This window comes from Anastrepha obliqua, chromosome 3 (assembly GCF_027943255.1).
Source record: "Anastrepha obliqua isolate idAnaObli1 chromosome 3, idAnaObli1_1.0, whole genome shotgun sequence".
NCBI classification, from domain to species: domain Eukaryota; kingdom Metazoa; phylum Arthropoda; class Insecta; order Diptera; family Tephritidae; genus Anastrepha; species Anastrepha obliqua.
The window spans coordinates 377,968-401,346 of record NC_072894.1 but is presented as its reverse complement, the minus strand read 5'-3'; the positions used below and the strand labels follow the sequence as shown (position 1 = coordinate 401,346).

At 38.8% G+C, this 23,379-nt stretch overlaps 1 protein-coding gene across 7 annotated transcripts in view; it reads right to left on the bottom strand.

The window, feature by feature from the left end:
- The window catches only part of LOC129240550 (2-oxoglutarate dehydrogenase complex component E1), a 106,431-nt gene that overhangs the window by 41,081 nt on the left and 41,971 nt on the right, over positions 1-23,379 (bottom strand). For 6 of the 7 annotated variants that reach the window (XM_054876430.1, XM_054876428.1, XM_054876434.1 and 3 more), the window contains 2 exons: positions 21,298-21,554; positions 20,610-21,078 (listed from right to left, as the gene is read on the bottom strand). The exons of the other annotated variant lie outside the window; for it this stretch is intronic. In XM_054876430.1, the coding sequence (XP_054732405.1) occupies positions 20,881-21,078; positions 21,298-21,554 (455 nt within the window). In that variant the 3' untranslated portion in view covers positions 20,610-20,880. Of the gene's footprint in view, positions 1-20,609; positions 21,079-21,297; positions 21,555-23,379 lie in introns of those variants that run through there. 7 annotated transcript variants of the gene reach the window in all.

Below are 23,379 nucleotides of genomic sequence, written 5' to 3'. Positions count from 1 at the left end.
TCCACCCTAATGTATATAATACTCTTCAGCTCTTAAGTCCTAAAAATAGGTGCCACTGAAATCACCTCAAAAGTTTCACCATTTAAATACATATGAGTATATGCAAGTGTATGAGAAACCTTTATAATAAGCACACGAATACATATAAATGGATGGATGAGTACTGCTTTGCGAATGCTGTGGATGACAGAAATATAGGGTCTTCTAATAGGGGCGGTGTTTGCGATATTGACAGGCTGTGCCGGCCTTGTTGCTATGGTGGCGTCTGTCAAATCTGCTACTTATATTGACTAAATATATTGATGGCAAGTTACACGATTCACAGCACGTGAAAATGATAAAACTTTATTATGAACGATTTGAGTGTATTGCGAGGGTTGCATTTTACCTTCTAAAATATATTGCTTTTCAAAATATTCTCCTTGAAAGTCACTTGAACCAATTTCCAAAGCACTTTTGTCAGCCATGCGGTACCCAACGAGAAAAAATCTTCTTGACGACCAAATGTTCACCCAATCTATACTATAAAGGTGAATGTCTGTACGATGTCCGCGCATCACTACGAAACGACAACACCAAATGACGTAAAAATTTTTATACATTCATATTTTCACCCAATGAAGGTTATAGGCATGTTATTATGATGGAACTCCCTTCCCACAGCCCCCAGGCCGCGCCACCACTCTTATTCGTCACTAATAATCGAATATTTGCTAAAATTTTTCTGATTGGTTGTTTTGATTTTATTCAACGAGGCATAGCAACGGATGCCAGGTATTGTAATATTATGGTTATTAATAAAAAAATATTTTCCATGAAATTATTGTTTGTAATTCCTAAATCCCTCAAAACTACTCCTACGCGAGCGGGGCTGCGGGTTAAAGCTAGTATTAAATGTATGCTGATCCCACTATCTTGCGATATGTCACATGACGACCTTGCGCTGTTAATTGACTCACATCATCGACTGTTTCTGGCACAACATCCGTTTTGGACTGCGTTCACGAAATTCATCTAGCAAAAATCAACGAGCACGTCGGAACTCATTGTACCAGCGTTTCACAGTGACAAAAGTCGAAGGAAGTTGATCAATGCACTAATGTCACGATAATCCACGTCGAAATTCGTAATAAATCATCGCACGAAAATTTTCACAAGGTAATTCCATTCTTTTGGTTGGGATGATTTTTCGTCAATTCAAATGTTCGGTAAACGTTTTACCGATTTTAAAACAAAATTTGTTCGAAACTCATTTTTGTACCGATGACACAAACATACTGATACTTTAGACACAAAAACTTCGCTTCTACTTATCGTTGTCGAGTATAGCCTGATATCTTCTCGGCATGTTTTGAAGCTTTTCTGCGTAGCTCGTCGACAAAGAAAACCAGATTTTGCGAGCTTGGCGCACGAGTTGCTTTAAATCGTGGACTATCTTTTCGACGAGATGCGTGTTCATAATACCCACACATTTACAATGGGGTTGGCATCTGGGGACTGGGAAGGCCAGTCCATTACTGTGACACCATTTTCTTGTTTTGTTGTTTCTCAATGTTTTTTTCTGAGAGTAGTGGTTTTGAAGATGTCGGACGGTAGGATATGTTCACCACCTTGAGTCTTCGTTCGATGGGGTTGATACTCATATCTATTCCCTTTTTAGCAAGAATTATTCGTGCTTGGTGTAGTCGCAAAGAAGGGTCCCGCTTCAAATCGCGCTCGGAAAAGTCATCAACATTTTTGTACACCTTATACCGCTAATTCCACATCACAACAAACTTTTTCGATTTTTAATTACTTTTGCAGTCACGGTGTAAGATAATTTCGGCCCTTTCGAATGTGTGCATAAAAATAACGCCTCAAAACGCTTCGCGTACTTCGGCACTAACCTGAGTTAGCACTGACGTCGTAGCCCTTGAGTGTGGCTATTATGCAGCAAAAAGCAGCGCGAAATCTATCTTGAAGTTACAAGAAAAAAACCGGTTCTGTTCTTCTGACGCAGATTGTAGCTCCAGATGCTGAATTGCAATTTTGAGGATATTTTTATTTCTTAGTAATTGATCCAAGTGCATTCCAAATAATTTTTTTTATAATTTGGGTATTTCAACTTAGAATTTTGAGCAGCATACCAATCTTTTAATATTAAATTTCAAAAATGCACTAAGCGGGTTAAATATTTTTTGGAGAATGAGGTGGGTGAAAAAAGTGTGTAACTGCTAAGCCTGCGCACTGAAAGCAAATGTTATTGCTACCTGGTACACTATGGCAAAGTGTATAAAACAAAGTAAGACTATGTGAAATTTAACTTTTCTACATGCTTAATTGACCTGTATGTGGTCACTGACTGATGAACCCTTGTTTACTTTGTTTTTCTAATCAAAACAACAAAAATGTAAAAATAAGCTCGAACACTTGCTGATACAATTGTAACGAATATAATGAATGGATTAGATATTTGTCTCTACTTGACAATAATAATATATAAGTAGTATACATATAATATATACATATGTAAAGCAAGCACCTTTTGATACCTCAGGCACAAAAAAACACAAACGGGTTAATGCGCTCAAATAAAAAAATATTTATTTTCATGAAGTCAAATAAGCGTACGTCAAATGCTTATTCCACTTTGCTTAAAATGCTTCAGTTTGAAATATGTAGCACATTCCCTTTCAATTCCGACTGTTCAATGATATAATTGAGTCCTATCGGAGCATGATGAAAACTTTTCAAGACTTCTAACATATATTACTGACCTCCAGTGAGATTGATTTCTTTGGTGGCCGATTTGTTGGACAAAGGATAAATAATAGAGTCGTAGATAGAGTGAGTGAACCAACTATGCATAACAAACAAGAATGGAATTATGTTCGAAAATCTTTTGGTGAAATAATTTGTTTCTATCTTTAATCGACTTTTACTACAATATTGTTTTGTTTCTTGTTTTTAGAAGGAAATGCAGTTCCTGATGGGAAGTGTAGTTGTATACTTCTCGCATATTCGACTACTATTTCGACAAGATTAATTATATTGCTGATAAATTTGAAAAAACTACGAAAAACTGCGAGTAAGGCCCTGTACAAATTATGCGCCTTGAATATATGTAGTAGTAATTTTATAATCTCGTTATGGCGGAACGCATACCTGACGTGCTTCTGGCTCTTGATCTTCGAAGCTGCAGAAGGAATAAGCGTATGGGGCATTGGGAACATCTTTTTATATACAGGGTCCGGCACTCAAAGTGTAACTAACTTCAGACCACTCGGACCACTCTGTTAGTTGGCTAAATGACAGTCCAGAGTATAGTTTACAAGCGCGCGGAAGCATTTTGCTGAGAGCAAACGCGAAAAAAGATTTCAAGCGCAATAGTGTGATTGCATTATATTTGAGGGGAAAATCACAACAACGATTGTTCGTGAGCTCGAGCATCTTAAAATAAATAAAGGTTTTGTTTATCGCACCATTACGCGTTACAATGATACTGGAGGTGGTCGTCAGAAGACTGCAACGTCACGCGAAATCGTTCATAAAGTAAAGAAGCGACTTGAGCGAAATCTCAGACAAAGTGCCAATCAAATGACGAAAGAACTGAAAATATCTGACCGTAGCATCCGCCGTATACTGAAAAATGATCTCAAAGTCAAGTCTTACAAGATCCAAAAGGCGCATGATCGCACACCAAAGCAGAAACAAATTAGACTTGAGAAATCGGAGGAGTTGCTTCGCTTGGCCGAAAGCGGTTAATTTCCGAACATTGTGTTTTCTGACGAGAAAAATTTTCAAATTGAGCAATTCGTAAACGCCCATAGCGATAGGGTTTATTTGACCCACCATACATACGAGAATTTGAGACATCGATTGGCCACCAGGAGCCAGCACTCGCCACAAGTACTGGTTTGGGCCACTGTAACCGCAGATGGGCCCTCTCCAATCGTTTCCATCGAGCCCGGCGTCGATACGAAATACGAAATATTATCGGGAATGTATTCTGGAGGTTGCTTTGAAGCCGTGGGCAGACAAACATTTCAGTGGCAGACCATGGTCTTTTCAACAGGACTCGGCACCGTCTCGCAAAGCTCGAGTGAACCAAGAATGGCTAAAAAACAAAGATCTGAACTTCATAACGTCCACTCAATGGCTCTCAAATTCACCAGACGCGAATCCGATGGATTATTCCCATAGTCGGTGGTGTGTGACTACCATTCGGAAGTGCACAGTTCGAATCTCCGTGCACGAAACACAAATTCCATGTTTCCACTCCGAGTGTATTTTTGCTGTGAAAAAGCTCCTCATAAAAAACATTTGCAGTTCGGCGTCGACTGAATACTGTCTCTCCATTTGTGGCACAACATCAAGACACATACCATAAATAGGAGGATGAGTGTAAGCTCCAATTATATGTTTCACAAAGTTTTATTTCTCCAATTATTTATTTTAATTTCACAAAGTTTCAAAAATTTCAACTCCAAAGTATTTCACAACACAAAAATATTAACAGATTATTTCAAAATGATGTTCGGCTAAAGCATGATTAGGCAGCTGAATGCGCAGAGCTCCATTCAAACGCGTGTGTTAAATATGCAAATATTTAAATTTCAATAGCTTCTTAGTATTTCCGTTTACTCGCAGGAAACGTATTTGAATGTGCAGAATAAATAGTGAAAATGTACTTCAATGCAATCCGTCAAAGAAGTTGAATTTGCGGTTGATAACTCTTCGCTTTCCATGGATAAAAAACAATTCCCTTGACTATGCAAATAAGCAGTTTGTGCAACATTTTATTGAATTGAACGCCCGTCAGCAAGGATTGAGAGACAATGAAACTTTTATCCTTGGCGGCATGTTGTTCGCAGTTTTCTACTCCCACAAAGTGGCCTTTTCTATCTCCGATCCAGACTAAAACCTACATATAATTATACACGTATAAGGCAGCGTCATGAATGATTCGAACTTTCGAAAAATAAAACTTTGTTTAAATATATTTATATTTTAGTAGCTGATGTCCATGGTTGCGTTTGCGTTTAAAATGAAATACATTTCATAAAGCATTTACTAACATAAAACTTTTGAAACGGAAGAACACAATAATTTTAGTTTTATTGTCGACAAAGCATTTCACTTGAACTAAAGGGTTTTCCAATAAGAGGTGTTATTCCCCTAAAAGATAAATGGTTTCGTTGCTTGTGTGCCACGTAGCGCCGTCTCGTTGAAAATAAACTTTATCCAGATCAATACCATCAAATTCCGGCCATAAAAAATCTTTAATCATCTCTCTATAGCGCAATCCATTCACCGTTACTGTTGCTCCAGTTTCATTTTCCAAAGACTCCGCCGGACCATAAACCGCACCAAACAGTCACACGTTGGGGATAGAGAGGCTTTTCAACAATAACTCTTGGATTTTCTGAGCCCCAGAACCGACAATTTTGCTTGTTGACGAAGCCACTGAGGTGGAAATGGGCCTCATCATTCAAGATGATTTTTCGATGGAATTTCCGATCATTTTCATGCATTTCAACGACCCAATCAGCAAAGACACGACATTGGGTTCTTGAGTTCTTGGGTTAACTGGACTTTATAAACCTTAAGACCCAAATCTTTATGCAAAATACGGTGTAATAACGTTTGTGGAATGCCTAATTCCAAAGAACGACGAGGAATGGACAAACCTGGGTTTTCTTCAACACTTTCAACTACAACAGCAATATTTTCGGCTGTTCTTGAGCGACGTGCACGGGTTTTATTCTTCACATCACTAACTTTTTCCAACAGCTCGAATTTATTCACCAATTTTTTGTATGGAAGTCCGACAAGGTGCTTCACGATGACCCAAAAATGTTCAAGTTTTACGAACCGTCTCTGCCAAATTTTCACAATTTGTATAGTGAATTTTAATCACTTAAATGCGTTGTTTAAGGGTGTATCGTTCCATTTTTATTAATGGCGTAGTTTCTACTTGTCAAATATCAAAAAATTACAGCTTCAAAAGTGGCATCTACCGAAATAGGGGGCTATTCAAAATAACACCTGTTATTGGAAAATCCTTAATCCTTACTCGGGAGCAACGAAAGTGATCCCGGTATAAGCGCTCAGCTATTTTTAAATATGTCCTTGTGCTTTATTAATTGTCATTGGCAAAAATAAACCAATCGAAAATTGACGTAGCTTGAATTTGAATTGCGTAATTTGTCGGGATGACTGGAATTCGGGAAATTACAACTAACCCTTAATTGCGGCAACCAGCCGCAACTATTGTGACTTTCAATAATATTACCTTGCAATTTTTAACTCACAAAAAGTGTGACACTTTACAACCAAATTTCCAAAATCAACAAAATGGTTTTCGTCTCAAGCATTTGCGATACGGTACTAAAAATCTAACAAGTGATGTAATTAACTTTTGAAATTGATAGTGATTTTCGCTGATGGTTATAAGGCTTCCATACTTTTCGAATTAAAATTTCGAATTAAAAAGCAACTTTCTTAAACAAAATATCCATTCCCATACCATAAGACTTCATTCATCTGTGGTGTTATGTACGATTTTCAAATAGCCTTCTAACTGCTAAAAATTGGCGCGCAAACTATTTTAAATCACACACTGCACTCATTTATTTATCATTACTTTTCATTGTACATTACCGTCAATATCGAAATTATCAAGACAAATATTTATAGAAAACTCTATTTTTATTTATAAATAAGTTGCTGTTATAAGCAGTTGTTGCAATATTGTTACTCTTATTATGTGCCTCGAACAAGCTCAATATTTCCTTTTAAAGTTATGATAGAGTTGTACGTTTTGAAATAAAAATCAGGTGGCAATGCCATAAAAAATTGGTTTTAGATATGTCAGAAATTGCAATCTGCTTACCAATGATTATGGTTCCAGCGAGGAACAAAGTGCCACAACAAATTTATTTTATTCAGATCTGTTCTGCACCAGTCTCTTAGCTTTATTCCAGCTTAAATTCACGGCGCGCGTTTCGAAATCTAGCAATCGTCTCCAAGTGTTCGGTGGCTTCTCACCAATACCCTGCCACACATATTTCCAGACGCAAGCACTATCAAATGAAAAGTGTTTCAACTGGCTTGAAGAAACAAAAAATTTATAAGGTGTGCCACATGATTTGTATGGCAGAAGTAGGAGCTTTAATAGATTTAAAATGAATACTTTTTTTAATTAATAAATAATATTTTTCAATGGTGTGGCATCTAATTTTACACAAAAAAAGAGGTTGTCTGTAAAGTCGGTTTTCTGACGATAGTTTAACGTGACAACGTCATAAGAAAATACTGATGTAATGGTTGCAATATTCAAAACAAAATTTTAATTTTATTTGTTTGATAGATATTTTGTATTGATATAGAGGAGGAGGTAAATGGAATTGCAATGGAATAGGTCAAGTTACATTTACACAAACGTGAAAAATGACGAAACATTTATCAAATTCATGAAAGATATCTTCAATTTCGATTGTGCATCAGACGTTAAGGGGGGGGTAAGGGATAAAAATCGATTTTTTTTTTGCATGTTATTGTAGTAAAACATTTCAAAAATACCGTGTTAAAATTTTAAGTCGATCCGAGCAAAACTTTTTAAGTTATAGAGCATAAAGCCGAGCCGCCTCAAACATCTGCCGAGACGCAGCAGTTGCGCGCGTAGTCCCTTACAAACTTTAAACGCGGTTTTCTCGAACCTTTTTTTTTAAAGTGCGTAGTCATTGGCATTTGAAAACTACTCAACCAATCCTTTTGAAATTTTGCACACATATTTTACATATAAAAAACCTCCCCCCAACGTTTTTTTTCGCCATTTTTTTTTATATTAAGGTGGTTTTACACCTACAAAATGGCGGAATTTTTTCGTCAAAAATCACTTTTTACTTCAAACGACTACCAAATGGCTGAAAATGAAAATAAATCGTCAAAATAAACGTTGGGGGTAAGTTTAACTCATACTTTAACTAAATTATTCGATTTTTTTGATTTCAAATGATTCTACGCTGAGATATGCTGACTACTGCAAAATGTATTTTTGAAAAGACGTCTACGTAAATGTGCTCTCATTCGCTCATTTTGCAATATTTTTATATGAAAATTTTATCAAATATTCTTGAAATGTTACTTTATAATATGCATCAACTTTTAATAAACTGACTTGAACCGTTTCGCTACAATAAATTCATGAAAAAAGTGTTTTTTTTTTAGCGTTTATCCCTTCCCCCCGTAAAAAAAGTGCAGATGAATTAAATAAGTTTGAGGATTCGAAAGGGAAATCCCACCAATGCATAATTCACAGATTCGCAGAAGTCGGATGTCAGTATTTCACTCAGTTCTTATTTATGAAAGTGGAACAGTATACCAAAGTTCTTATTTTTAACTAATGTCAAATAAAAATCGTGCAAAAAGAAAATTAGAATATACATATATATAAACAGTAGCATAGCATAGGATATATTTTATCAAATTGGGAATATGGATAAAAAAGATGTACTAATTTAAAATTAATTACAGAGAAAATTTACTTTGCAAAAAATTATTCTAAGTAAAATGCTTTTTTTTCAAGGGTTTCAACGTATACGTCTTTATTTAAAATTTTCAACTGAAATGAAAATTAATGTCGTTCATACATACATACATATACACCTTGATTCTATTATTAGAGTTTTGACACTCTCTTACGAAGCCTTGCATTTAAGATGGGTGAAGAGTGAAAAAAATATATCCCTTTTGGGGAAAAGTTGTACCAAAAAAGTGTTTTTTACTTAAATGGAAACAAACTGCGAATGGTTAAACAAATAAATTTAAATTAATATTTGAGTGTAAATACGCCGAACTCCGTAGCTAAATGGTGCGCGACTAACCTCGACAATGGCAAACCACCGAGTGCACTCCTGCCATGAAAGAACTCTTCATAAAAAACATTAGCCGTTTGGAGTCAGCTTAAAACTCTTTGTTACGTCAATCCCAGCTTCTTTATAATGAAATCTGCAATGTATCCAACTCTTCTCCCTATTTTAGATCTTTATAAAATGATAGGTCGTTGCAAATGCTCTATGATATTCTGATTTAAGCAGGATGTCAGGATGCATTTCATGTCGTACTGGTCCTGGACCTTTTTTATTATTAAATCGTGCATACATAGAACAAGATGGCTCGTGCCATTCGATTTTTTTCAATGATTTGGGCATAAGACGGGTCGCCACAAAATTCGTACCAAAACTACTCAATTTCGACCAAAAGCAGCATCGCATGAACATTGCTAATGAGATGTTGGACTCTGTCCGCGACGACCGAAATTCGCTCCAGAGGATCATAACACGTGATGAATCGTGGTTTTATGGTTATGACGTGGAAACCAAAGCTCAGTCATCTCAATGGAAGCTGCCGCACGAACCAAAACCGAAAAAAGCGCGACAAGTTCGGTCGAATGTAAAAGTTTTGCTTTCCGTTTTCTTCGATTGCAGGGGCGTTGTGCATCATGAGTTCTTGCCACAGGGTAAAACGGTATATTGACCGGAATATTACCTGCAAGTTATGCGCAATTTGCGCGAAGCAATCCGTCAGAAACGCCCGGATTTGTGGAAGAACAAAAATTGGCTCATGCATCACGATAACGCCCCTGCTCACACATCGTTGCTGGTGCGAGACTTTTTGGCAAAAAAAAAACACACTAATGATGCCACAGCCATCGCATTCTCCAGATCTGGCTCCCTGTGACTTTTTCTTGTTCCCGAAACTGAAGAGCCCCATGTAAGGACGACGCTAAGCTACGATTGACGAGATAAGGACAGCATCGAAGGAGGAGCTGAACAAGATCAAAAAAATGATTTTTTGAAGTGCTTCGAAGATTGGAAAAAAACGTTGGCACAAGTGCATAATATCTCATGGGGATTACTTTGAAGGGGACAAATTATATATTAATGAATAAAGAAATAATTTTTGAAAAAACACAAAATTCGCGATACTTCTTGAACACACCTCGTATGTGTGAGGAAATGTGGAGAATTTAAGAAAATTTAGTGTTGTATCTATGGGAAAGTCTTAAGCAGTCTGTTCTCTACGCAGTTGATCAAACCATAAACCCTGCTCCCAAAACAAAGAGATCGCACCTGTGTGGCGAAGAGTTCCAGGCTTGTTTAGACAGAAAAATGCTGCTCGAAAACGTAGGTTGTTGCATAACACCAGAAGAAATCAAGCTGAGTATAGTGAGGCAAGGGAACTTTGTAAAACGTGCTAAAAATCTGAGCTGATTATTTTCATGATATTTTAATTTTCAAAGTAACATCGCCATCGTCTACTATGGCAATACAATTGTCGACTTAACACCTTAATCCACTTTGAAGAAAACTTGCCGTGCATTATGAAGTAAAATAATTACAAAGCATTTGGAATCGATGGCATAAGCGAAGAATTACTCAAAGAAGGAGGAAAGGGGGTACACAATGCTCATCAAGCCATAATAAAACCATCTGGTCCATTAAGAAGTGCCTGCAGACTGTCACCTAGGGGTCATTATCCCACTATATTAGAAAGGTACCTGTCCTGCACAAACTACCGTGGTATTACTACTTTATGCGCTACCTACAGAATCTTTGCCTCACTGATAAATGAAAGGCTTAGCATATAACTGATATAATTGGCACCTATCAAGCAGGATTCGTGAAAGGAATTGATCTTCCTTCCTGGAAAGGGTGAAGAAAAGCTTAACCTGTTTGCGCGAAAAATTCTATGCCCCATTCTCGGGCCGGTGCAGATAAATCACGTTAGCTATCGCCTACGTTATAATGATGAATGCCTAAACGATGCCGACTACATGTTCTGAGGATGGACCCTAACGAAATTGCAAAGATCAATCAAGAATCAATAATAAGCTGTATGTGACTTATAAAAGGGATCACCCGAGGAAAACCTGGATTGATGCAATTAATAACGGCGCCAAGATCTTTGATTTTATTGAGATTGAGATTATTGATCGAAGTTATTAAGGGTGGCCAAGGTTCAACCCGGACCGTCACGCCAACCATGATGATGATGGCTTTCATAAATCTGCCAAACTAATTACTGAAATGCACTGTCTTGAAAACGGCCAACAAAGCCGATATTCTATTCTATACCTCACATAACACAATTGATAAGTACTTCCTGTGTTGGTTTTCTGACTCCTTTTATTTGCCACAAAAGCTAGTCCCAGGCCTAACACATAGATGGTACTAGTGTCATTGCATTCACCACAGCTTACATTGGTTTTTGTTGTTGTAGAAGTGGTTGAGTATTTCCACTGAAATAATCCTAATTAGTGACCAGCACCGTTTTACTACCACTGTCCTCGTGTGATAATGTTTTTTTTTTTTGTTATCCGTCAGATCCATTTAGTATTGTCTGAGATCTCATAAATTTGCTGTAAAAAAGGCTTTCCGAAGAAGCGAAGTCGTGCCCTAGCTAGCCCTGGACATTCTCATATGTAGGTAGTGGAAAAGACTTTCCTTCACCCCTTCCGCTTGACAGCTTCTGCAGATGGGGTTGAAGGGTCGGTTGAGTCTAGCTAAATGATCCCCTACTTTCCAATGGCCTGTAAGGGTTGCAGTGATGCGTGAAATGTTTGGCCGAGAACATCCTAACAGGGATGGTTCTTGGTGGAGAAAAATACCGTTCAAGCAAAGCAATGACTTGAAAAGTGTTTTGGGGACTCCGCTATATTAGAAACAACAATAAAACGATTGTTTACTGACTTCAAACGTTGTCTTTATATTGCATGAGCAAAACTACATGAATTGAACTTCGAATTGCTCCCACATCCACCGTATTCGCCAGATTTGGCTCCCAGCGACTACTGGCTGTTCGCAGACCTAAAAACACCATCGCCGGTAGAAATATCGCTCGCATGGAGAGGTTATTGCTGAAACTGATGCCTATTTTGAAGAAAATATCGCAGTTGTATCGGCCAGTGGTAATGATGACCATCAATTATCGATTCGTCGCCGTTCGCATCAATTGGGCCTCTGTTACTCAACAACGTGGAAAATTTTGCGAAATGATTTAGGTGTGAAACCTTTCAGAATACAGCTGGTGCAAGAATTGAAGCAGAACGACCTACCGCAATGCAGAATTTTTGGTGAATGGGCTCTTGGAAAGTTGGCCGAAGATCCACTTTTTTATCGAAAAATTGTGTTCAGCGACGAAGTTAATTTTTGGATCAATGGGTACGTAAATAAGCAGAATTGTCGATTTTGGAGTGAAGATCAGCCAGAAGAATTGCAAGAGCTACCAATGTATCTAGAAAAGGTCACAGTTTGGTGCGGTTTATGGGCTGGAGGTATCATTGGACCGTACTTCTTCAAAGATGCTGCGAATCGTAACGTAACTGTGAATGGTGAGCGCTACCGTGAAATGATATCCAACTTTTTTTTGCCCAAAATGCAAGAGCTTGACTTGCATGACATGTGATTTCAGCAAGACGGTGCCACATGCCACACAGTAAGCGTGACAATGGACTTGTTGAGAGGCGAGTTCGGTGAACATTTTATTTCACGTTCGGGACCTGTCAATCGGCCACTCAGATCGTGCGATAAAACGCCTTTGGATTATTTTTTGTGGAGCTTTGTTAAAGCTCATGTCTATTCAGACAAGCCTGCTTCAATTAACGCATTGGAAGACAACATTAAAGCATTTATATGTGAGATACCGGCTGAAACATTGGAAAGAGTATGCCAAAATTGGACTAAGCGGATGGACCATTGGACCATTTGAAGCGCAGTCGTGGTCAACATTTGCATGAAATAATCTTCAAACATTAAATTATATGGACTGTACTATCGATTTAAATAAAAATTTCATGCATTTTTCTGAATTTTACGTGTGCTTTTTTGAAAAACTGTCCTACAGCTCTTAAAAAATCACCCTTTATTATGTACAAATTTAACAATTATATAATATTAATTTCTAAAAAATGCAAATATTTTATTTTTTCTGTCTAAAGCTAAATTTTATATGAAATAGTTTGCCACTTAAAATTAATAATACAAATATCTTGCCTAAAAGTTTTTCTTTATAATATTGTAAAATGAGTTTGGTTCCTCTAAGAAAAACTGGAATCAGTACCACCTGTGCGTACAAACATAAATATATAAGTATATGAGTATTTGTCTCCTGAACTGTTTGTAAGACAAAAGCCTTTGAAACCAAAACAGTATAAAAAGTCTAGCGGCAATTTGTAGCAAATAGCGCACGTGGATATGTACGCACGGATTATATCCTCCTTAACAGCGATTGGTAATACTGGTACTAGAGCGCACGAGTGTGCAGGATTGTTCATAATCATGTGTTACTTCCATTACAAAACATATGTATGTAAATATATTGAATTGCATAGTACATATTTACCAAAGTTAGTTATTAGTGAATCATTGAGATGAGGAGGTGCTCGTATCATTCCCTTTATGTTCGCGTTCCTTTTATCCCAATTTACAAATTTGTATTTATTTTGTTTACCACAGCACGATTAAAAAATACTTTGTAACTTTGGCAAAGAGCTGGCGCATGTTAACGGCATCAGTTAAATGAATTTCAACCGCCTTTTTTTTCTTTATTTACATTGATGAATACAAAACTATCGAAAACGTATTATTTTTATTATTACATTCTGTAACTCAATTAAATTTTGAACACGAATATTCACCATTTTAAGTGGGTTTAAAGAAAGATTCGTTCAATGAAATTCCTAAGTACATAAACTTAAATTTTCCTTAAACACTTTTTCTACGAAATTTCTCTACTATAAGTATGTACCATAATAGATGAAAGCATGCAGTGCATATAGTTAGTCGAAATACATAGAAAATCACTGCTCCGTATGTTTGATAAAAGCCTTACTGACCGACTCTCACTTTCTTAAATAAAATCTCGTTCAAGTATGCATCCACGTCTTCGAGTGTGAATTTTCTTTTAACTTCCAACGATTTTGCGTTACTATTATTTTGTGCTGCGTTCGTTCTACAAGCAAAGCGTCTACATACGTGTAAGGGAACGCTGTAACTGTTTCACGCAGCGCGCCCTGACTTGTGCTACACGCTTTAGCATGGCTGAGATATCAGTCTCCCAGCATCCAGTCTCTCTTAAGCGCTCTTACCTACCCTTCAATAAAGCTCATGTCACTTTATACCAACTCTTCGTCTACGTTTTCCCAGTTAACAGTGTTGAAGTAAAATACAATACAATTACGTACTACGTCAGTTGGTTTCTTCTTGGTGCTGGGTAGAGAAGCATTTAAAAAATACCAAAGGTATTTATAAGGTAACTCTTAAGAGTTTTTGTGCGACTTAAGTTGAGTACTTCCCTCTAAATATTCTTTTTTACAATTAATGCTGTTAACCGATTTACCCTGTAATTCGGCTTAGAAAATAATTATTTGAATAGGGAATTCTTTCCTCATTGTAATGGATCTTTTATCGACAGTAGTCCGAGTTTCCCCAACAAAATCAACCCCTTGGCAGCTGGAGTGTCCTATATACTCTATTTCAGTTTTGTATTAATATTAATGCTAATAAATAATAGGTACTGGTAATTCATAATTTCGATTTCAACAGTGTCTAACAGCATAACTCGGAAATATTTATTTGCAGCAAAATTTAACAAAAATCAGTATTCATTCTTTTAAAATCCTTTAACATACTAATATTTTTATGAAAAGTAAATCGAACGTGTAGAGGTGAGTATCTTTGAGTGGCAGTATTAGCTTTTTTTTTGGATTAACATCAAGAGGCACGCCACAAATAGGAGGAGGAGTTCCATCAAAATAAGCGCCAATTATATTCATACATATATAATATTATATATTAGCCTGTCAAGTTCCGTCACAAAATTTCTAAAACAGAGGAAACGTCGTCTGTCAGTAAATGTTGACAACCTGATGGTCATCACTAGCTAATCATGCGCAAAGTTAAAGTAAAAATAAATTTATTTAATAAATACTACCCACATTTCGTCCAGTTTGTAGCAAAATAGATTCTGCAAAATTGCGGCAGCCATTAGCTTATATCAGCAACAGGCAACAATCCGGAACCTCTTAATTGGCAATATTATTTTAAAAGGAATTTTACGTCCGAACAAGGCCATGAATCAGATATTGGAAGCGCACTACTAGTGGTGAAACATGGCACATTGGCTATGCCAATGGAGAGCCGAGTGAGTGTGAGCGATACACCATCGTCGAAACGATCAGAAGCAACTGAACAAGTTGTGGAGGATGTGGAGATAGCGAAAAGTCTCTCAGTAGACTCAGATGGATCTCTGGTACCGAGTAAGTCTTTGACAACGGTTAAACCTGGTGCGAATCATGTAAGTACCGGTAAAAATACTGAAGTTATTGGAGAGTCGAACGCAGGTGTTGGTCTATCCGCAAGGCAGATCAAACGAAGAAGACAGAAGGCGAAGCAAGCCGAAGCATTAGCTAAGGTAAGTACTCAAGCTCCGTCAACTTCGACACCTGTAATGGAAACGGGAAAGCGTGGCAGAACAAAGGATTCCTCTGTAGCGTTGCACTCTTCCGGAAACGAAACGGGGTTTGTGCCAACGACCGGGAAGAGGAGAAAGGCAAAGAAGAGGAAAGTCGAGAGACGGAATTCGGAAATGCCTGGATCCTCGACCCAATCAAAGGCAGACAAACCTTTGCCTGACAAGGCAAAGGCTAAGGAACCTTAAATGTCGAATGACACTCTTCCGTCAACATCTGGCGAATCATTCGCGAGAATGTCAGCAAAGGCAATGGCGGTGGAGATACACACCGACAAATAAGACGGTCTACTGTCCAAAGGGCAACAAGACTATCTTGATAGCTATCTTTGGAAAGCTATCGGTGAGTCGAAAGACGCGCCGACTTTCGAGGGGAAAAGCGTGGTGGACGGCATCGTAAAGGTGCACTGTTCCAATGCCTTTTCCCGAGAATGGCTTTAAAAAGAGATAGCAAAAATTCCAGCCTGTGAAAACAGCAAGTTCATTCTTGTTGAGAGTAGCAAAGAAAGGCTGGTACGAGCGAGTGTCTGGATTCCGGGTCCTTCCTGCAGTTCAGCAGAACTCCTCACACTCATCCGTGTTCAGAGCAAAGATCTTGACACGACTCGTGCACCAGGCAGAAATCCGATACCACTTCGGAGGCGGGTTTCCACCTGGTACTGGGTATTGATCTTGGGTCCCTCAAGGTTCTTAAGTCGAAGTACGGGTGTCGTCCTCACCTACATCTGGGGCGAATCCACTTCCGTGTCCAGGATAAGGTGGAGGCCAAAGCGTAAATATACTCAGTCTCATGACTGAAGTAATATTTACACAGATAAATCTGCAGCATAGCAAAGCGTCTACGGCTCTCCTGTGCCGTAGGCATGCAAAACTGCAAACAAACCCACACATAATACTAATACAAGAACCATGGGTATGTCACAAGCGTATCTGTGGTCTAGGTGCTATGTCGTGGGAACAAATACTTCATTGTGAAGGGAATGTGACCCCGCGAGCATGTATTATCATGCTGAGGTTGATCGAACACACGATGTTAAAAGAGCTATGCTCCGGAGATATTGTTGCTGCAAAAATAAAGTACTTGAAAAGTGGGAACAGTGTCGAAGCTATCATAGTTTCGGCCTACCTACCCTACGACTCTTTACAGCCACCTCCTTCGAGGTGGAAGCGCTCTGACCAATAGGTCAGTTGGAAATCAAATCAAAAGATGGCGAGTTTTGGAAGAGGACTCTCTTTCTAATCGTCGTCTTATCGAATTCCGACTGAGAATTGATACAATATCAATACCTTCCGGTAGGAATCCTCGAAATGTGGACTGGGACAGGTATGGTGAGCTTGTAACAGAGCGATTACCAAACCTGAAAAAACTCAAATCAGCAGAAATGATTGAAGATGCTACTAAGAAATTATAAGGTACTTTAATCAATTGCTTTGAAGAACTGTGCCCACTCAGCCAAAGCATACAGGGGAAAGCGGTTCCTTGGTGGAACCCTGAACTATCGAAGCTTCGTGTACGGTCCAGAAAACTCCTTAATAAGGCCTTAAAGATCCAAACAAAAGAGGACTAGGCTAATCATCGACTTACACAGAGAGAATATAAGAAAAAAGTACGGAAAGCCAAACTTGAATCCTATAGAAATTTCTGCAGTAACGGCGAAGAAATGAGGGAAACAGCGAGACTTTGTAAGGTCCTTCATTTAGACCGCTCAGTAAGGCTGGATTCCATTCGAAAACCTGATGGTTCATACACCATTTCCAAATCGGAAATGTTTAATGCTCTACTCGAAACCCATTTTCCGGGTAGTAAAACTCTCTCTGAAGTAGAGAGTGACATGAACAATAACGGTAGCAACGGTGGAACCTCTAGATACAGCTGGTATATTGCTAGTCGGATAGTGACAAAGGAATCGATAAGGTTTTCCTTGTCTTCCTTTGAGAAGTTTAAGTCCCCTGGACCTGACGGAATATACCCAGCAATGCTTATAAAAGGAGGAAAGAGGCTGATTGAGGCCCTGAAAAGGATCTTCACAGCTTGTCTTGTATTTGGTTATATACCATCCCAATGGCGACGCGTAAGAGTAGTATTCATTCCCATGGCAGCCGGTTCTACGTTACCGGAATGACTCGGGTTTTTATTCCCGACCAAGGGCTGCCGCCCCAGTACACTAGCCCTGTCTAGTGCACCGTATTTTACCCCCTAGTAGTATTTATTCCGAAACCAGGAAAAGATAACTTTTCCCTAGCAAAAAGTTTTAGACCAATCAATTTGACATCGTTCATGTTGAAATCTGCAGCATAGCAAAGCGTCTACGGCTCTCCTGTGCCGTAGGCATGCAAAACTGCAAACAAACCCACACATAATACTAATACAAGAACCATGGGTATGTCACAAGCGTATCTGTGGTCTAGGTGCTATGTCGTGGGAACAAATACTTCATTGTGAAGGGAATGTGACCCCGCGAGCATGTATTATCATGCTGAGGTTGATCGAACACACGATGTTAAAAGAGCTATGCTCCGGAGATATCGTTGCTGCAAAAATAAAGTACTTGAAAAGTGGGAACAGTGTCGAAGCTATCATAGTTTCGGCCTACCTACCCTACGACTCTTTACAGCCACCTCCTTCGAGGTGGAAGCGCTCTGACCAATAGGTCAGTTGGAAATCAAATCAAAAGATGGCGAGTTTTGGAAGAGGACTCTCTTTCTAATCGTCGTCTTATCGAATTCCGACTGAGAATTGATACAATATCAATACCTTCCGGTAGGAATCCTCGAAATGTGGACTGGGACAGGTATGGTGAGCTTGTAACAGAGCGATTACCAAACCTGAAAAAACTCAAATCAGCAGAAATGATTGAAGATGCTACTAAGAAATTATAAGGTACTTTAATCAATTGCTTTGAAGAACTGTGCCCACTCAGCCAAAGCATACAGGGGAAAGCGGTTCCTTGGTGGAACCCTGAACTATCGAAGCTTCGTGTACGGTCCAGAAAACTCCTTAATAAGGCCTTAAAGATCCAAACAAAAGAGGACTAGGCTAATCATCGACTTACACAGAGAGAATATAAGAAAAAAGTACGGAAAGCCAAACTTGAATCCTATAGAAATTTCTGCAGTAACGGCGAAGAAATGAGGGAAACAGCGAGACTTTGTAAGGTCCTTCATTTAGACCGCTCAGTAAGGCTGGATTCCATTCGAAAACCTGATGGTTCATACACCATTTCCAAATCGGAAATGTTTAATGCTCTACTCGAAACCCATTTTCCGGGTAGTAAAACTCTCTCTGAAGTAGAGAGTGACATGAACAATAACGGTAGCAACGGTGGAACCTCTAGATACAGCTGGTATATTGCTAGTCGGATAGTGACAAAGGAATCGATAAGGTTTTCCTTGTCTTCCTTTGAGAAGTTTAAGTCCCCTGGACCTGACGGAATATATCCAGCAATGCTTATAAAAGGAGGAAAGAGGCTGATTGAGGCCCTGAAAAGGATCTTCACAGCTTGTCTTGTATTTGGTTATATACCATCCCAATGGCGACGCGTAAGAGTAGTATTCATTCCCATGGCAGCCGGTTCTACGTTACCGGAATGACTCGGGTTTTTATTCCCGACCAAGGGCTGCCGCCCCAGTACACTAGCCCTGTCTAGTGCACCGTATTTTACCCCCTAGTAGTATTTATTCCGAAACCAGGAAAAGATAACTTTTCCCTAGCAAAAAGTTTTAGACCAATCAATTTGACATCGTTCATGTTGAAAAGTCTGCAACGAGTGGTGGAGAAACATATTCGAGTGGGGGTGTTGCCGAAAAGTCCACTTAGTAGAAATCAACGCGCTTACCAGAGTGGAAAATCATGTGAATCAGCCTTACACGATCTTGTTAGCAAGATTGAAGCCACGAATACACAACAGGCGTGTCCGTGGACATTGAGGGGGCTTTTGATAATGCCACTTTCGGTATGTTCGATTGTTGTTGTTGTTGTTGTTGTAGCAGCATAAACATTCCCCATACATATGGTGTCTGGAACTTCGGGACACAGAGAAATCTTTAAGTTGCAATTGGAGCAGTATCCACTGTTTTTGGCACCTAAAGATGACCTGATATCCACAGTTTCATTTGGAAGGAAATTTGATGCCAGATTTTTTTTTCAAACAGAAGTTTTTGCCATCCTGAAAGTAGCCGTGGGATAATCGAGAGGAGATGGAACGGGAAACAGATTGGAATCTACAGTGACAGTCAGGATGCCCTGGAGAACGTGAAGCAAACCTCAAAGATTGTTCAAGAATGTAATAAGAAGCTTAATTCTGTCGCAAGACAAAACAGGCTTGTACTTATATGGGTTCCAGGACCCTCCGGTGTTCAAGGAAACGAAATTGCCGACGAATTGGCCAACCGTGGATCAACGGTGCCCCCACAGGGGCCAGAGGCAATAATCGGAATCAGTTCCGCAGGAATCAAGAATTGGATCAGCGATTATGTAGCCAATCTACATAAGCGATGGTCCGGTCTAGAACGCTGCAGAACTGTAAAGTGTTTTGTGACAAGTCCGAACAGAAAACTGTCAAACTTTCTACTAAAACTTTGAAGGAAAGACATTCGGTTGATGGTCGGCATCATTACAGGACACAACCCATGGGGTCAGCATGTGACCACCATTGGAATCATCGAGGACCCGGTATGCTTGTCATGCTTGGAGGAGGTGGATAGTACTGAGCACTTTCTCTGTGAGTGTCCTGCCTTTGCTAGAGCACGGCTACGAGTATTGGGTTCCGATGTCATGAGAATGAGTAATATTCGTTCTCTAAAACTGGAGGATATTTACAGATTTGCCAAAGAATCTGGAAAATTCTCACAGGACTAACTCTATCTCTGTCTCTATTCTTTCCTTTCTCTGATACTTTTCTGCTTCCCTCCTTGACTACCTACCCCCTTTCCAGAGCTTTAAATAAAATGGGTTTTTTAGCCTGAGTGTTTTAGGAGCCACCAAATCTCCTGGTGCTCCTTGGCTCGACCTTTTCAAATTTCAATTTCATCTATTGTATTTGATGATATACTCAAATGAATATCCAAATAATATATACTGAAAATTCATCCAGTGCTAAAGCCGACAACTATTAAATTAACATTTTATTTGTAAAACTCTTCAAACTTATAAAAATCTAAATTTACAAATTTAAAATTTAAATAGTAAAACTTTGATGCGGGTTTTTTTTTTCAATATTATTTTTTCTATTTTACAAATTCAAGCACCGCCTTGTTAGATAAATGCTTGATTTTTTATCGGTATTTTCGATACCTGTGCTATTTTGAAAATATAGCCGAAGTGCGTGCTTTGAGAAAATTTTTGAGCGGACGTAAATTGTAATCGAATCAATACTTCCAGAAGTTTGGGTTTTGAGCCATACGTCGCTGAAAGTTTGTGTACCAATTTTGCAATGTGGACAGAGGTACGAATGCTTCACTACTCAGAGGCGGAATTTGTTGGGGAGTTACTGTAAAACTGGACGCGTAGTTGAAAAAATTTTCCAGCATTTTTTGGCTAAATTGTAGATTTTCATCAGCGTTTTGCTGTAAATTTAATAAATAAATAAGCATTTTGTTTAAAAAATTGTAGGAGGTAGATAATCGTAACTCAATAACCCTGAAGTTCAACAAGAAACCACTTTATTCAATGACACCCTTTATATCTTATTGAAAAATTGTATGGTCATGTTATATTGCGAGAAAATTGAAATGGGTTAACTAGAGTTATGATTATTTACCTCTAATAATGTACGTTTCACTCACCACTGCCGGCGTCAGCTGAGCAACCGCAAGCTCCGGCTCCACGGATATACCAATTTGCGCAGTATGTGAAATTTCTTGTGCTCCGAAAATCATGCCATGCTCCGCCGCCTCTAGCTCATGACTTTTCTTCAGCTGTGATATTTTGAAGATCGCTGATGGCTTAGCGTTGGAGATGTGACCTAAGTACTGCCATGTTGGAGCTGAATTTGCATCAGGCCAGCTGAAGTATACCGCAGCTGCGGTTCCCTCTGGAAGTGCTGTCAAACCAGTCAGAAATACCACAATATAGTTCACATGATCTATATCCGGCACATTTATAACAACCTTATTTTCATCCACGGGTGTGAAGTCAGTTTGCGGCTACAGGTAATTCACATATACATACATACATACATACATATGTATAAACGCATTGAAGATCATTATCAATTTAGACAGATGCAATAGCTCACTTACCAAACGACCAGAAATTATGGATCCAAACATTTTAAACGTATTTTTGCTTTAAAAATCAGAAAGAAAAATAACTGACCAAACACAAAGCGTTCTAGAACAATTTGTAAAGCAACGCTTCGTGCCTATCTACACACGCATAAATAACAACAAGCAAACAGCTGTTTTCTCCGTTTCCTCTAAAAGGTTGCCAGCACAGAAAAGTAAGGGCAGTCAAAAAAACACATTTCCCATTTTTTTATACAAATGGTAGGACGAAGGTGCCCCTTTTCCCGATTTCAGTGGTTCATAAAAATTGTCGTTTAAGGCGAATTCATTATTCTGTTTGGGCTTCTCATCCGCTTGCTGCTGTTGTTAGGGTGTTCGCGAAGTTTCCCGGTCGCAACCAAGAATGATAGAATACACGATTGCGCCTTGCGAGTTCGCCGTGTCGTAAGAGTGGATGAATAAATAAGTAAAAAGAAGGGGAATTACTTGTTTGTGAAGAGGAGGAGTAGGCGAAAGCAATGAAAAGAACCAAACACAATAAATTATACACACACACACATACTTTTTTTCCACGGCGTCTCCCGCATAAAAACGCAAACAAACTGCATTTGTGCTGTCACAATTTACGACACTTAATTTTCATTAGTTTGATTAGTTTAAATCTCACAAATCACAAAACAACCAATTCATTCACTGAATTTTCACAAATACGTACTTTTTCCTAATTTTGATTGCTTGTTCCTCTGTTTTGTATTCCGAACTGAGCTGACGTCAGACTTGTCAAACTTACGAAAAACACAGTTAACTGCTAATGGCGCCACCACAGATACCCAATTCACCTTAGTTCGCAACAATATTAACCCGCCCTAATGGATGTACATAGCTTTACGAACGGAGAAATTCACGAACCGACTGGCAACAATAACAAGCGAATGAGATGCCAAGACAAATGGCCTCTGGTCACGGTCGAGCATTGTTTGACAAGAACTTTATATGTGTGCGTGTCGGCTGATTGACGCTAATATCTAAAATTTTTGATTTTCATCATTCAAAAGCCGACAACAAGTATGTGTGACACGACGACACCCGACTGCACTAACACACACAAAGCTCAGTCCAGCATGCTGGACCATCGCCCGAGGCCAAAAAAGATGAATTCGCCTTGATGGCGAGAAAGAACCTGCCAGAATATATGAGCTGCCATATCAAGAAATTATGATAGTTATTAAGCCAAGAAGAATTGAGTACTGATGGTGGCGCCTTTCCGAAACAGTTACTTTATTTTTCGCGATTTTGACAAGTCTTACGTCAAGTCTTTTGCCAATGCAAGACAATATTGGCAATATTGTGATTTCAGAGATCTAAACTAAACAAATTAATGAAAACGAAGTGCCGCGTGTTAAATTGTAAAAGCACAAATTAATATAACGCCTCCAAATGCATTTTTTTGTGTTTTTATGCGGAAGACGCTGTAGCCTCTCCATGCAGATTGGGGAACTGTCATGGCCGAACTTATGGAGGTATTTTCGAAATACTCCGTGCCCTGAAAGAAATTAGGTTAGGTGGAAGTTTGTGCCCCTATGGTTCGTCTCTCACCACGTCGTAAGAATGGGTATTAGTCCATGCATCCATCTACCTTTA